Genomic DNA, 17097 nt, shown 5'->3' on the forward strand with positions numbered 1-17097 from the left:
TAAGGGGACCCTCAGCCCGGTCAGAAGCAGCGCTCACCCTGCCTGGACTCCTCCACTGACACAACACACGCCTGCGACACAACCAGCGCGCATTTCTGAGGTGATATTTTTCTCTCCCCGAAAGGCTCGCGGAGAAACAGCGTGTTATTTATTTATATTGTGTGTGAGCCTGACACTCAGCCGCGACGGACTACTGCGTCTTAACGCGGAGCGGTCGGACTTCTTCGGCTGGGGGGGCGGGAGGGGGGGAGAAACACACCAAAACACACGCGAAAAGACTCCTGTCCTGTCGCCCCCTTCTTTTATTTCCTGTCAGTTTTTTTCTTGCGATTTATTTCCTGCTGCCAAAACCAGGAACCCGGGACTGAGCCCCTGCTCCGAGGATGAAAGAAAACTAGATTTGTGATCGAGGCTTTGAGGTTGTTTTACTGGATTTATTTCGCTGTGGAGGAAAGAGATCCGGGAGCGGAGCGGTGCGCAAAAAGCCGAGGTCTTCCTTCTGCCTTCTCTCCTCTTCCACCCTGTGTCTCTCCATCTATCAATCTGTCTACCTATCCTCTTCTTTCTATCTATCTCTCCATTGTTTTCCATGTTTTAGGTCCGTGCGATTTTGCTAAAATGCATCACCAACAGCGGATCGCAGCTTTGGGAACAGACAAGGAACTGAGTGACTTACTGGATTTCAGCGCGGTAAGGAAATTCGTGCTCTTCTACTTGTTAATGTGACTATAATGACTAGTATGATGACAGTACAAGCCGTAGAGGAACGTAAACGCGTCCTGTAGGCTCTATACAGCGAGCACTGTTTACATTTTTAATGTGTTTTAATGAGTTGTACAGCAAATAACATATGCATATTATAGCCTTCACTCAGTCTTTCAACTATTTGCACAAAAGTTGTGTGTTTCTGTAGAGTAACTTGCAGAAAAGTGTAATGTAATTTAATTTCATTTGTAATTTCATTTTTGTTTGTGTGGAGTGTGTGTGCAGAGAATTGTGATGCTGCATTTGTAATTTTGTTGTCTTATAGATGCGAAACAGCGATTTGAAAATGTTCCCAACATCCATGGTAGTATATCTCATTTTAAGTCCTTTTTCCTTTATGTGTAGTCTGATTTTTTTCTTTTCCTTTTTGGCCCATGATAGGGTTTAGGAAATATTTTAGTCTGTGTGAGTTATAGGCTGTTCCACGCACCCTACACCGTGTTGTACAGAACATTTCAGATGCAAAAGGCTCGATGTTGAATCGTGAACCTGCATGACAGTAATACAGACAAACACACAGAAAAAGAAAGAAACGTGTCGGACCGCCCCCCTCCCATGTCCGGCAGCAGCCTGTTAAAAGCCCCAAACTCATGACTCCGTTTCAAAGTTTGTGTGTGTGTGTGTGTTTATTTTTTTAAAGAACAGCCAGTGTTGCGAAGTTGACGGATAGGAAATAGTGTCCCCGTTCTCGGCCATGTTTTCTCTGTGCCTCTCCTCCTCTGGGAGCAACTTTGGTCTGAAGAGGAGAAGGAGAGAGAAAAAGATCAGAAACACCCCTAAATGAGGAGGAAGCACGGGCTTACATTAATGCTAAGGAAAGGCAGAGAGACGGCAAGAATGATTTCAGAAAACAATCAGTGTTGAAGCAATGACGCTGGTGATCCTGTATAAGATGGAACACATTGAAACATTTTTTTTTTGCCTTTATTACTGTGCATTTCTACAGTAATGTTAATGCATTAAATAACATCACAGCTGAGCTGAGCTGATACACAATGAAAATGACTGGAGGGACAGAGAAATCACAGGATGCACAGTTCACATAAAATATCTGCAAATATAGATTTTACAGGACTGAGGCTAGTGATGTTGCACGAGGTGCATAATAGAGACATTCCAATACATGGCCCTATCAGTCCTCATAGGAATGTTAATGCAATAAATAAAATTCATAAGAGCACAGCTGAGGCCTGCACGCTCACTGTAAGACGCCGTGTAGGAGTGTCTGAGAAATATGACAAAGATATCATAGGAAATCTGAATTCAGAGCTATTAAAAGAACATGATAACCTCATACTGAATTCCAGCACACACTGCAAACTCTCATAGCAGCACTAATAGTGAGCTTTCAACTCAGTATTATAAATAGGACACCATATGTCATAGTTTATGTAAAGACTCACTATATACCATAAACATGAAAATCTCTTAACATTATATAAATATTATAGGACGGTTAGTATGAGCTATCAACAAAAGGCATAGAATATAATCACTCCAATATCAGCATTGCAAATCATAAACAAATCATTTGCTTTTATGGCAGTATTATTGGAATAAGACACGTGTGTATCACATGTAAAAGCAATCAAACCAATAGTGATAATATGTAGGATAAGTATATCAAGAAAATCACTATTACATCTTAATTCAATGGCACACACATGGTTTGGTGTCATTAATGATATAGGAGTGTTATAGTAACATTTATGCTAACAATAAGATCAATAAGCCAATCCCTGCAAAAATATTATATATATATATATATATATATATATATATTAAGATTGGTATAATTACCCCTTATTAGAAAAGGCCTAGAAGAAGATCATCACATTTATGTTTGAACCACAATAATATAATGGGCTTCTATAGGAACATTGTAATGATACAAATATACAGTAGATTGTATATATTTATAGATATGGAAATACAATAAATAGTGGAAACAAATCTCATGAGTAATATTATAGGTTAAAAACGTCCATAAACAGCAATAAAATCCCCATAAAGTCATTATTTACTGACACACATATTCTCAAGTACAAATTATTACAAAGGATTATAAATGTAGATAAATGTACGTATAGATATTATAGAAGGTTTTCCATTTTTAATGTGCATATATATCTTTTTTCCCAGACAGATATATTAATGAGCCTATGTCAAGAAATATTCAAACAAAGGAGGGCAGCAGTAGCTCAGATCTCTTTCTTCCTATTATAAACGCACACCAAACATTCATTAATGCCGTTATCCATCTTTTTTTTAGTTTTCTGTTTTCAACCTGAAACCAGCAGCTCAAATTGTTTTGACAGACCTGCTAATAATCAGAATTAGATCTTTTATCTCCCAAACATCGCTTTTCTCTCCATGTGTTGCAGCTGTGAAGGAGGCTGAGCACACCATATCCAGCATATTCAACAAGCACCCTTAGAGACCCCACCGTCTGTATTAAGATAAAGGACAGATCAAGTCTTTATTATTTTAATCGCGGTTTGACTTGCTTACAATCTGGTTTAAAAGAAAAGAAAAAAATCTCTCAAAACCTCAAATCCTGAAAAGCTTTTAGCATCTGAAAGTTTGGACCTGAGAGCACGATTACTGAGATCTCATCTTCAAACACACACAGGCCTGATGTTTATCCAGAAGTTATCTATGGGGGTCAGATGTGTCACTTTTATATGGTGCACTGTTCTGTTGTAAAGCTTTACAGTAGTTCATATATAGTAACACAGCAGACATCAGTATTCAGCTTCAGTCTCTTTCTTAATGTGGGCTTGATTTTCCTGTAGATGTGTAGAGCAGATGGTAGCTAGTTTTGATGATTATCTCATATATTTAAGCCAGATATGAAGTAGATATGAAGTGTTTCTTTCCAAAATGAGCTGTCCAACATTTGGCAAAAGTGACACTTTAGAATGAAAACACATTTTTCACAAAGGTGGGCAGGTGATTTGAGTGATTGGATTCCTGTTTATTTTTCACAGATGCTACATGAGGGATTAGATTTTCTTCTACTTTTAAAAAAGTGTGTGTCCACTGTTTTTGGAAAATGAACTCTTCATATCTGTGTTCAGGTTTGAGCTCAAAGTGTGTGATCATTAGGGCTGGGTATCAAACTTCAATAAATTTTGAGCATAAAACAAAAATCTGTCCATTTAATTGGTTATAAAAGAACCAGAAGCTACTTTACACAAAGGTGTGGACCTGGGTCACCTGACACACCCTAACCTCCCGAGATCCCGACAAACTCAAATTTGGGTATTTCAGTAATTGGTAGATATAGACAAAAAATTACAAAATGTGCAATTTACATAACACAATTCAATAAAATAAATGGCAAATTAACACTGAGCATTGGAAACTGCCAACTTAGCATTCACTACTTAGTAATAATTGAAAAACTTAACCTCACTATAATAAAACAAAACCTTGGGGGTCTTACATGCCTGATTAGTCTTATTTAAGTTATCTCAGCAGTAATCACATTATCTCACACCAGCACAAAAATTGACTGTAGATGCAAAATGAATTATGGACAAACAAAAGATAAAACCTTAACACAACTACATCACAGTGCATTGACTTTAACTGCCAAGCTTTTGGCCAGTGCCCATCATGACAGCAGGGCAAGCAGAAGTACAAATATGAGCCATTACCCAGTAAAACTTAGACGAGTGCAGCAATCATAGTTAAAGAGGTGTGCTTACATTATGTCTTTCATCTGACAACAGGACACAACTCTGCACAATACTAGACCAACCTATCACAGCTGCCAGCATTGCTCAGGTCAGTTAACTAACCAAGAAAACCAATTACACAAAATAATTACAGTAAAGTCATCGACATAACTATGGCAGCTGAATGAACAATTAGTAGGTTGCAAAGTGAAATGTTAAGAGGTCAAAGCAATTTATGGTTATTCCTCTTTACTGAAACACAATGAGTTTGATGTAACAACACATTAAGTCCCCATGTCCACTACAGAGGACACTGAGATAAGATAAAATAAGACCAACCTTTATTTGTCCCACAATGGGAAAAGCAGGAAGAGTATGATATAGGATAAGGGTAGGAGCAATAGAAGGTAAAAGGTACCCAGAAAATATTTACAATAAAAAGACATTTCAGTGCATATTACTGACATATGCTAACAAGTGGTGCAGACCTTTATTTAAATGAAAACATATACTTTCCAATGTAGGGGCATCCTAAATTCCTTCACTGTTGGGGTCATAAAAAGTGACTTGCAAGCAAATAGTCATTTTGAAAATCCTATTATGATGGACGCAGCCCCACACTGACAGCTGGAGATACTTCGAATTCATTTTGCAGAAGTTAATCAGGTTGTGTTCGGACAGATGATACCTGCTTGACAACATGCAAAATATTCGGCTAAAATGACACATGATTGTAGGCTTAATTGTGAAATACACACCAAATAACACCAGAAAAAGGTTTGTAAGTTTATGTGACAGCATGAAATGCAAATAAGAAGTAATCATTTAGTATTTATTTTGTCTGTCAATTTGCTGTGCTGACATTTACTCTGTTTCAAAATTCAAATTGATATTAAATTTAGTGAAGGCTGCATCCTGAACTGTTTAGGAGTTCAACCACAAAGTAAAGTACTTAACCTGATTTGGCACTAACATAGAACATGTTGTAGTACTTACCTGTCTTGACATGGGATCAGGATTGGGATTTTCCTGTTTTGACTTGGACTTCCCATGAGACATGACTTGGGACATATCAGATTTCTCATGGGACTCTGGATTTAGCTGCCATGAGATATGGGACTTGACACTGAACTTACCTGTTGTAGGTTTGGACTTGACACTGGACTTAAACAGTTTCAACATTGCACTTGAGACTGACTTACATATCTTAGCCTGACAGTGTACTTATCAAATTGGGACTTGACATTAGACTTACATGACATAAGTAAGGGCTTCATAGCCAAAATTTAAGACTTACCTGGGACCTGCAAAATAGTGATTCTGTCCCACCTCTACAGTGGTGGAAGTTATACTGTAATTTTGCAACAGTAACATTGGAGAACCTCTTCCCAACATAAGGAATCAAGAAATTCTTTTAGTATTTGGACCTATATAGGGGCATGAGAGTTAGTATTAGAAAAAAATTCAAATGATACCCAGCCCTAGTAAAAATGGAGATGTGTTTTTGTTAAAATCCTCATCGAGTTTCTTTCCAAAACAAAATGTTTACTATTTGAAATGTGGATAAGATGAGATAAGATAAAAATAAAGAACATTGAGTCCCCATTAAATTTATGACAATTCCTATAAAGATTGTAATGTGATGAGAACAAGTGCCTTTTCTCAGCCAAATGTTGCTCTGGAGTTTTGGAATGAAGCTTTTCATGTATAGCTGAAGTGATGTTTCTGTAGAGATGTGTCTTGCTCTGCAGTGTCAGTGCTCTCGGAGGTAATGTGCACTCTGTTTGTCTTGTAGATGTTTTCCCCTCCTGTTAGCAGTGGAAAGAACGGGCCAACCTCCCTGGGGAGCGGACATTTCTCCAGCTCAAGTACGTCAGCCCTCTCCTATTTTTCCTCTTCCTTCAGTCCTCTCAGCCTCCCCCTCTTCTTCTTACACCTGCTCGCTGCTGCTTTGCTTGCTGTTTGAATTTTCTTATGTGGGGAACCATGTTCTGTACATGCAGATGCAGTTTTTGGTTTTTATGCTGTTTTGCTTTGTGGATCATTTTATTTTTAAGGACACTTGAAAATTGCATTTCTGTTAAAAATATAACTGATCTATTCTTTGAATATGCTGGTTGGCCTTTTTTGAGAAACTTGGTGTTTTCTGTGCAAAAGTGCTGTTTCATACATCATGTTTTGGTCATGTGATCTGACATCGGATTATATAATTTTGATTATATTAACACTTTCCAACTGTGTGTGGTAGTCATCTGCTATATCCTACTGGTTCCTATAGAAGACAGAAATCACAAACAGCTGGGCATTATAGTTTTTCACAAATGGTATTCGAACAGGAGGAAATAGTATATATTTGTCTCTCTATATATAGATAGTATATATGTTGAGGACTATTTTCAGCTGTGGATTAACACACAGAGGAAGCTTGAATATCACAGTTGTTCTTTGTGTCTGGTGATTTGCACATGCTTATATCTGCTTTAAGTCATGAATATTGTTCAAATGCTATGGGATAAAATACTGTGTTGTGGTAACAATGTGATTGTTCATATTTCTTTATGCTTGGAATATGTTTGTTTCTCAGCTGCTCGGGTTCATTCCTGAAGAAGACTTCCTGTTTTTCTGATTTGCCACTCCCATTCTTTCCTGCCTGTGTATGTTGTGGAGATCAGTTCTCTGTGTTTTTCTATGCAGTGGTTTTGTTGTGTTGAACATACACTATTTGCTTTCATGAGAATAGGAAGATAGTGGCTTTAGGTTGAAAACAAAAAAATATGTATACATGTCTGAATGAACCACGCAGTTCCATCCATCCATCCATACCCATTTATGGTCACAGGGATCTGCTGGAGCCTATCCCAGCTCTGTTTAGGCAAAAGCCAAGGGTACACCCTGGGCAGGTCACCAGTCCATCACAGGGCCACATAGAGACAAACAACCTCACACACTCACACTCACTCCTATGGGCAATTTAGAGTCACCAATCAACCTGACATACATGTTTTTGGACTGTGGGAGGAAACCAGAGTACCTGGAGAAAACCCACACAAGCACAGGGAGAACATGCAAACTCCACACAGAAAGGCCCCTGCTGGGTTTTAAACCAGGACCCTTCTTGCTGTGAGGCAACAGTGCTAACCACTAAACCACTGCGCTGCCCCATATGCAGTTCCTTAATTTACTAATTCAGTCAATCAGTGATTATCTCATTCATGTGTTTACTTATCTGTCATCATTCAGCCAGTCTGTAAAACTGCTCGGATAGTAAACTTCTGTAGTTAAAAAATGGATCAAACTGTCAGAAGGTACTGCACAATATCTAGTATTGTGTTATTGATTTGTTAATCTACTGTCACTTTGCTAGTAATGTGAGTGATGAGTTAGTTTGTTCTTGTCAGTTACTGTATTAGTTCAGTCAAAGATATTTTTAAGGCATTCACATTACATAGCGCATGGTTAGTAAGCAGATTTGGTAAATGTTCTGGTCTTCGAGGGAGATCTCAACAAGGGTTCTGCTGAAAGAACTAATTCCACGCTGTCGCCACTGACTGAGCCAATAATGTTGAACCATGAATGAAACAGCCGACTTGAGCACTCTGTTTGAATTTGTGTGTTGCCAGTGTGTCATTGAAGTGACAGGAAAACAGTGTGAGCTATTTCAGCAACAAACTATTTTATCAGATTTATCAGCTTCAGGTGCATTACCACCTCTCTCTGGACTGAAGTACAGTTGACCCTGATTTACAAGTATCACATTGGATGAAGTCCTATCCAGACAAGAGATACTGACAAGTGGTGTAAATGGGGTCTCAGCAAGTCAGATGGTTGGCCTGTTGGTCATTTGGAAATGATTTAGTGATTTACTGTATGTTTGAATTGCAGTCTTTATAATATGTAGTCCCTTGAACTTTCGGTTTTTGTCAGGAGAAGGTGCAGAATGAATCTCCCAAATTCTCTTATATTGGGAATAGTTACAATCTGTGTGCATTGCCTAAATGAATATCATGTGTAATATTGCAATTCACAGCTGGCTGATACGACATATGTTTTGTGGACTTTTTATTATATCGATTCTCTTGTGCCATGTGTTTCCTGCTTCAGCAGTCTCTATAGAAATACAGTTCTATATTTTACTTTTTTGGTGTGATCATGTATCTGGTTGGGCGTCATGCAATTTTTCCTTGTAAATTTCCATTCCATAACATCTTCTTTCTGTATGAGGCAAGCTCATCCATTGTCTAGAGTACAGGAGGAGACTTTTTATGGGTGATTTTTTCTTTCACAGAAAGCAGCCCAGTTGCTTCTATTTCTCTTGCTTATGCTATTTGCCGTTGGGAAGCCATTTTGTTTGTTGGCTGTAAAACAGAGATGCTGAGATGTCTTCTTTGTTTACTGCTTCGTTTTGTGGTTGTTGTTGTTTGTGCTCTGTGGTTTCAGTCACGTTGTTCACTCCCATGCCATGCATACAAATGTAAGGAAGGACAAGAAATGTTACGATTTTTGGAGAATTTGTAGTGCCTTTTAGACCTTGATTTGCTGCTTCAATGTGTATCTTCATTTTTCCATACACGGACACACACTGTTGTCACACACTCATACACTCGTCCATATACACAAATCACAATCCCATGCACACTCATCTAAACACCCACATGTACAAAATGCAATACTCACACACACACAGACAGACACACACACACACACACACACACACAATCTGCTCACCCCTGCTGTGGCTTTCTGCAGGCCTCGGCATTTTGATGAGCCTGGCACTGTTTATGAATGCAGCTAATTAGAACTCTATAGACCTCCACAACCATGCGAGCAGCGGGTTTCCAAAGGTTGGGGTGAGGACAGAGGCTGGGACATGCTGTCACTGAACAGGGTCCGTTTACTTCAATGATGGCTTTGGTTTATGTATCAGCAAAGTTAAACAGCTTTTTGAGATGCGGGACCCATTTATAATCAGTCCTATCAAGTATTTTATCTTTATTGTCTATGCTCAAAACTCTATTTTCCCAATGAGATTCCTTTCTCTTGCTCTACCTTACCTTACCTTACCTTACTCAAACTACAGCAGAATTTGATCCAGGCCTAAATTGGATTTGCAGGACAGGGGCCTCAAGGGCCCCCAAAACTGGAAAATCAGATTGGGCGAAAAAAACTTTGTATATCCTTATTCTAACTGAATGACAGTATGTTTTGGTTGCTATTACAGCAACAAACTGAAGATCGGTTTATGAGCTTTAGAAGTTAAATTTTGTGTCTATCAGCTGAGAAGCATCTAGTTTCCACCAGATAGTGTTCTAAAGTCCTGTTTAATTTCATTCAGTCAAAGTCAAATTTTAAACCATTTCTATATAGTTATATTATCTGACATTTGCAAAAAATGAACCATCCATTCATTATCTATACCCATTTATTCCTAACCAGGGTCATGGGGATCTCCTGGAGCCTATCCCAGCTCTCTTTGGGTGAAACACCCTGGACAGGTCACCAGTCCATCACAGGGCCACACATGGAGACAAACAACCTCACACACTCACACTCACTCCTATGGGCAATTTAGAGTCACCAATTAACCTAACATGCATGTTTTTGGACTGGTGGAGGAAACCGGAGTACCCAGAGTAAATCCATGCAAGCACAGGGAGAACATGCAAACTCTTTGCAGAGTTTGCTGTACCTGCACAGAATGGTCCCTGCTGGGTTGCGAACCCAGGACCTTCTTGCTGTGAGGCAACGGTTCTAATCACTAAACCACTGTCCTGCCAAAGAAGTGAACCAGTTTAATGTATTTTGCTTGTACCTTAATTAAATTTAATTTGAATCTGTATGAGAGAGAGTGGACGAAATCCACTTATGGTCTCAAAAATGCTTGTACTGGTCCTGCCTTGGTGCAGTTGACAACAATACAGTCTCTTTACTCATTATCACATTTAACATTTTTCTTTTAAACCATGCTGTAGCTTCTGTTTCACTCAGCTAATGTCATAGTTTGTAATAACAGGCAGGACAATTATATAAAAATATATATAAAATTGGGATATAAATGTGTAATATGTGTATAAATGTGTAATAAGTGTATGCAGGAGTGAACAGCTGCAACCTCATTTGGACCTGAAGACACCGGGACATGACCTTTGACCTAATGTGTGTGAAAATGTTTTTTGATTGAACTGTGCAGGTAAGAATAGTGTGATCATTTGGGATGATTTTTGTCCTCCTATCTTCTGACTAGTAAAATTACATTCATTTGTTTTTGTGTGAATTTTCTACTTGCATAAATAGTCAGCATGGAAATGACAAAAATTCAAACAGAAAAAAGTAATGTTCAGAATAAAGTTTTTACAGTTGATTTTTCAGTAGAAGCAAAATATGGTGCCACAGAAACCGACTTCATGAATAAATTATGGCTTCAGCTTCTGCTGTAGAGATTTAAAAAATCAAGAGACGAAAACATCTGTGATCTGTGTGAACTGATGATGAGACTGTAACCTTCCTCAAAGAGAAACAGAAGAGCCATTTTCTATTACATTTTCACCTTTTTATTAGTTTGAGGCTTGAGATTTAATTATGTTATCTCCTGAGTGTTTAGTACACCTGTGTGGAGAATTAGCACCACCAACTGTTTATCGTGATGTGCCCAACTCGTAATGGTTCCCCAAATCACAATATATGTCACTATCTGAGAATATGACCCATAGGACCAGGGCCGGATCTAGGCATGGGCAGTCAATCTTGCCCAACCAATTAGAATTTAGTGAAAGACAGAGTTTATGTATTAGTTTTTATGATTTGTGCTTTGGTAAAGGTGATCTAAGGCAGGCTGCGTGTTAAGAAGTTTGAGGGATGGCTGTAGACCACCCCAACCAATCAAAAAACAACACCAGAAAAACGCAGTATTTTCTGTTTTCATTGGCTGAAAGCTGGTATAATCGCCACACTTGCCTTCAGTGCGGAGAAGCAGATTCAGTTTCTGACAGACAAGAACACGAGTGATAACAAGCAGGAGTATTTGAATGTAATGCATAGATTTTTGGTGGCTATAAGGATTGTGGATTAGTATTAAATATCTACCCCAAAACGTACATTTGGGTCCATATCGCGGTCATTTAATGTTGGGTGGTACTGTTCGCGTCAGTGGCTTGAATACAGCGTTTTGCGGGACGCATGCTTCTATTTCCCTTATCGTAAGTTCTGTGTTGCTAACGAGAGAGATGTCATTTTTACCTTGCATGGTTATAATCATTAAAATAAAACGGATTCATTTTTAAATAGACTCGAGCAATTAAAATTTGTCAGAACCTCTAGTAAATTACATGTTCTGTTTAGTAGTCTATTCAGAATCATGGAAGCATTGTAATGCGTGTTAAATGAATACATTAAAAAAAAAAAATTATTCTGAATTTACGATAATAATTGCCCACCCAGGATATCTGCCTGCCCACCCTTCCACAACTGGCAAGAACCGGCCCTGTATAGAACCCTTCTATCAGAACATGTGCCTGATCTGTGGTAATAATCATAAATACACAGGAGAGTCACGGTTTTATTCAGGAACAAAATCAACTTGGTTAGCTTTAGAAAAAGAGATTGTGGTTGGGGTCACCTAACAATAACAATTTCTGTAGGTTGTAATATCCTGCTGACACAAAAGACATATGGACCCTGTTATTTTACAGGACAACACTCACTATTTTTTGCATAATCTTATTAATGACTTTAATAAAATTGTTTTGTTATTTTTCCCTTTGCATCCAAAAAGTCATATCACACAACGGGGACTCTGAGCCTATGTTAATATATTAAATATTGCCTGTATACTATATAAATTCTTCACAAAATGAACACAGCCACTAAACTGGACAGAGGCTTAACAGTGCCAACATTCTGTGCATGACAGGCTTTGGTAATTGGCATCATTAACAATTTAAGGTACAGTGAAAACCTCTGTTAACATCTCCTCATTGTTTTATCTCATAGTATACTAACAACATTTTCCATAAGGTAGATTTTCACAAAAATATAAACATTTCCCCCCAAAATGTTTGGAAAATAGGATTAAGCAAAAAAACATACCGTATTTTCTGGACTATCCCTCTGGTTTGTCCTGCGACTTATATTTAGTATAATTTCATCATCACTAGTGTTAGACAGCATTCTTAACTCAAATGAAGGTAATATTGTACCGCTGAAGAAGTAAAAATGATTAGGTTTACACTTATGTTCAACTACAACTAGTGTAACCCAAGTGAAAATGCTATATTGCAGACTTCAAAGTGTAGGTAATAAAGTATGCAGCTGAAACAAAGTTTGGAGTAAGATGAGGAGACGCTGTTGTTTTTTCTTTTCAACAAGGCTGTTTTTGCTAAAAGCGACTTATGGCCAAGAAAATACGGTAAGCAGCAAAATGCAGATGTAAAGAAGACATCGATAAACACACAAAACAGAAGTATTGTGTAAAAATAACGTGTACAGCAGCCAGAATGGCAGAGGAATAAAAACATGCTTTAGGGTTTGGTTTATCTGATGCTTTTGAGGATAAGGAGTCACATTTCTTCCCCAACCATATCTAGAGGTTGAATTTTGAAATGACATCCTTCACACAATGCCATGAATAAATTTCAGTTTTTGAAGCCACATTAAACACAAGTCTGCATATTTTCTGTGATAAATTCACCTTAACACCCCAAATGTCTAAACATAAACGTGCACAATCCCCACGAGTGCTGGCTGACATGCTCAGCCCACGGTCATCGCCAACCAGGAAGTGGATTAGGCATTTTAATTATTGGGAGATTTTGCCGTTGTTTATTTTAGGATCATCCCTGGAAAGATAATGCACACATCAAACTCAGTGTGTGTTTCTAATCTCCTCCTGGATGAAGCCGTTCAGTGAGCAGCTTCACTCTGTCTGTCAAAACCACCACCGCCACTCTTCTATTTCAGGTCTTGGCTGGTTTTGGTGTTTTTCCTCTTTTTTTTTCAATGCTGCTATAACCTCTCCGATCCACTGTTTGTCTCCCTGTCAGTGGTGTTGGAAGGGGACCGAGGGGTGTGCGTGTATGTACGTGAGAAACAGTGTGAATGTGTATATTCAATGTGAATGAATGTTGATCATAAAAATGTGTGTCAGAGATTTGCAGAGATTTTGAATGGGTGGTAACAAGTGAGCATGTGTGAGCATGTATGTGGGCTTGTGTGTGAGTGTGCCATGTTTTTTCTGTGTTGTGGTGATTGAAACCTGTTTACACAGTCACATGTGGGGACTCAAGCTTCTTCAAGGGGACAATCCAGGTCCTCACCATGTAAATCACTGAATTTAAAAGAGTTGACTCGGTTTAAAGTTAGGGCGAGGTTAGGGTTATGTTAAGTGTAGGGTAAAGGTTAGGCAAGTAGAGGTTATGGCTAAGGTAAGTGTAAGTCTCCAGGAAATTAATGTATGTCAGTAGTCAATGTAAAGTCTCCATGAGGAGTAAAAACATATGTGGAGCTGTATGTGTGTGTGTGTGTGTGTGTGTGTGTGTGTGCATACCTGGTAGTGCAAACCATCTTATCTGTGTTGTCACGGATCATAAAGGTGGTAAAGAAAGATGGAGGGAAATGCATCTTAAAATGTCAGCAGAAAGAAACAAATCTGGGAGGGAGGGAGGGAAGGATGGAATGAAGAACGGAAGGAAAGGAAGGGAATAAGGAAGTAAAGAAAATAAAAGAAGGAATGAGCAAAGAAAAAGAAGGAAGGGAGAAATGATACGGAAGAGGAAAGGAATGAAGGAAAAAATGAAAGGCAATAAGGGGCCCAAAAACTGAGAAGGGAAAGAAGGATGGAAGGAAATAAAAGGAGAGGGAGAAAAAGAACAAATGGTAACAAGAAAAGGAAGCAATAAATTAAGGAAGAAGAAAGGAAGTATGGAGGAAAGAGAAAGTGAAACAAGGAAAAAAGAATTGAGTAATTAAAGTAGGAAGGAAGGACAGAAGAAAGGAAGGAATGTTAGTTAAAGAAAGTAAGGAAGAGATGGAAGAAAAGGGAAAGACTGGATGATGGCAGGAGAGATGTTAAAGAGAGAAAGGTGTTCTCCCAAAAAAACCCACCAAACCCAAAAAATATCTACAATGTCCGTGACTTTCAGTTCCAAGCCCAGTGGTTGCTACTGCAGGTATACATTTTTAAGATATAAACTACATTGGTGTCAATTGCGAAGTTTACTGAAAGTAATGTGCAATTGTATTCCACCATAAGTGTGACATGAGCCCAAAGTCATACTGTTTATGTCAAACTCATTTTGTTAGTTATATTTACAGTGTAGGACGGCACGGTGGATGAGTGGTTAGCACTGATGTCACACAGCAAGAAGGTTCCTGGTTTGAAACCCAGCAGGGGCCTTTCTGTGTGGAGTCTGCATGTTCTCCCTGAGCTTGTGTGGGGTTTCTCCAGGTACTCTGGTTTCCTCCCACAGTCCAAAAACATGTATGTCAGGTTGATTGGTGACTCTAAATTGTCCATAGCAGTGAGTGTGAGTGTGTGAGGTTGTTTGTCTCTATGTGGCCCTGTGATGGACTGGTGACCTGTCCAGGGTGGACCCCTGCCTTTCACCCAAAGAGAGCTGGGACAGGCTCCAGCAGGTCCCTGGGACCCTGGTTAGGAATAAGTGGGTATAGATAATGGATGGATGGATATTTACAGTGTGTTTTTTTTTACTTTTACTAATCGCTGTAGCTGAGTCTGAGTAGGGAACATCGTTGGGTCAAACACAGCTTGCCGACAAAATTAAGTATTGCTACATTTTAAAGAGTCATAGAGGAAGCCTTTCCTAGTAATGAAGGAACATATCACCTGGAACAACAGTGTGGCTAACTGATGACTTTTTAATAGTGTCTGGACCACAATGGCTCTCCATAGGGAAGAGGAAGGAACTTATATCACAGGCTGGATAAACACAGTATTTGTTAGTAGGTCATGGTTAGTGTTTGTCTTTGCATGGGATTTGCTGCCATATATAGTCTTAGCTTTTAAAAACCTCAACTCTGAGGGAGATTATTACTGAATCAATATGCTTCATCCTTTTTTTCTTTTATGCTTGTCCCACCTTCCACCTCTTCCTCTTATTTTTTCTTGTCAAACACAGAGACAAACAGAGGAACCGTCTTCTTCTTTCTGCCAGCGAGTGTCACGCATTAGCAGATAAATTTGGGTAAGGACAGATACAGCCCCGATGGCACGCTTGATTTTTGTTCCCCTAATTGGCATGGCTTATTAAGTCACAGTTCAGAGCATAGAAAAAAGAGGGTTGCTTTAATAATATCCCCTCTCTGGTTTGATTTGATGCACTTGTACTGAGACAGATAACGCGCTTCAATGCAGCGAGCTACGCCCCCACCACCACCCTCTTGTCTCTATTCAGTCAAATCTGCCTCCGTTACGCCCGTCACTCAAAAACAGCTTGTCTGATCACTTTCAAAATAGAGATGGAGAGCAGGAGGCAGTCGCTTAATACCTCACCCTCCCACCTTCTCTGCCTCTGAGGTTGTTAAATTGTCTCATTTCCCCTCCAAGGCGATGCAGAACGACTCACAAAAACACCCAGCCATGCTCTTAATTGTGGTACGGATTAGGGATTAATAGGCGTTTTTAGCCATAATGGTAAATATTATTAGCCCCATTTGCTTTTCTAATGCTAATAATGACTCTGCTAATAATGGCAGTGATTTCAAGGTTAGTGTCTGTGGGAACTCGGTGTGGATTTCTGCTGTTTCTTTTTGTCAAAGCTCAGGAGATTGACGTGCCTCTTGCTTCGATGGGCCGGCTCGCAACTGAGTCGGAGCTCCATATGTTTTCCCTATGGACGATGCCAAGATGTGCTGAGCCAGGCCAGGCTCCTAAATTTGGATTAGCTTGTGTTTTCTTCAGTTTGGTCTCTTTGACTCAAATTTAATTAAGTTGTTTATAAACTTTTTTATTTTACTGTTACATCCTTTGCTTAAACTATGACAAAAGCTGAGCTGTAAGCCTCTTTTGGCCGTGTGTGGGAAGAGTGGACATTTAGGGACATCTAGCTTCTGTCTTGATGGTATTTCTGTGATTATATTTCAGTAAGTAGTAAGGACCTGCTCCTGGTCTATATAGGGACTCTGGGAAAGTAATTTTTAAAGCTTAGAAGTTTGAGTTTCTTGGGTTTGGTGGATTTTGTTTGTTTAAGTTTAGTTGAGTTCCTGTTGTGATTTAGTTTAGTTACTTTTACCTTTGGCTTACTTCAACCTAGATGTGTTTAGGTTTAGCTTGAATAAGGTATTTCCTGTCATTCATCATGCATATAGTTTTTCTGTTCAAAACACCTGCAGTTTTCTGCATGTGAAATTTGGTTAGACAAGGAAAGTTCTTTTAGACAGTTAGTCTAGGAACACACCAGATGATTTTTTGCCCAGTTTCATTCCTTGATTTGCCCCCTCCAGTGATCGTGGGGGTGTGGCCCGATTCCAGCTTTGTCGCAACCGATTATTTGTCGAGACAATTCTCAAGTGTGTGGTGTCAAAACAATTACTTTACTGCTCCTGATTGGGTCAGAGCCTCGATTGTAAATATCAAACATGCTTGATATTTACAGTTCCTGATCGGGGAAGCTCCAATGGAATGTCCCCAAAAGCCAGT

The 17097-nt window shown here is 39.0% G+C and overlaps 1 protein-coding gene across 11 annotated transcripts in view; it reads left to right on the top strand.

The window, feature by feature from the left end:
• The first annotated feature begins 246 nt into the window (after positions 1–246).
• The window catches only part of tcf4 (transcription factor 4), a 215194-nt gene continuing 198343 nt past the window's right edge, over positions 247–17097 (top strand). For 7 of the 11 annotated variants that reach the window (XM_026296705.2, XM_026296699.2, XM_026296704.2 and 4 more), the window contains exons 1-3: positions 247–690; positions 1031–1069; positions 6244–6316. In XM_026296705.2, the coding sequence (XP_026152490.1) occupies positions 619–690; positions 1031–1069; positions 6244–6316 (184 nt within the window). In that variant the 5' untranslated portion in view covers positions 247–618. Of the gene's footprint in view, positions 691–1030; positions 1070–4524; positions 4558–6243; positions 6317–17097 lie in introns of those variants that run through there. The other 4 variants (XM_026296700.1, XM_026296711.1, XM_026296709.1 and 1 more) reach the window with 4 other exon arrangements.

Source organism: Mastacembelus armatus, chromosome 12 (genome assembly GCF_900324485.2).
Source record: "Mastacembelus armatus chromosome 12, fMasArm1.2, whole genome shotgun sequence".
NCBI lineage: Eukaryota > Metazoa > Chordata > Actinopteri > Synbranchiformes > Mastacembelidae > Mastacembelus > Mastacembelus armatus.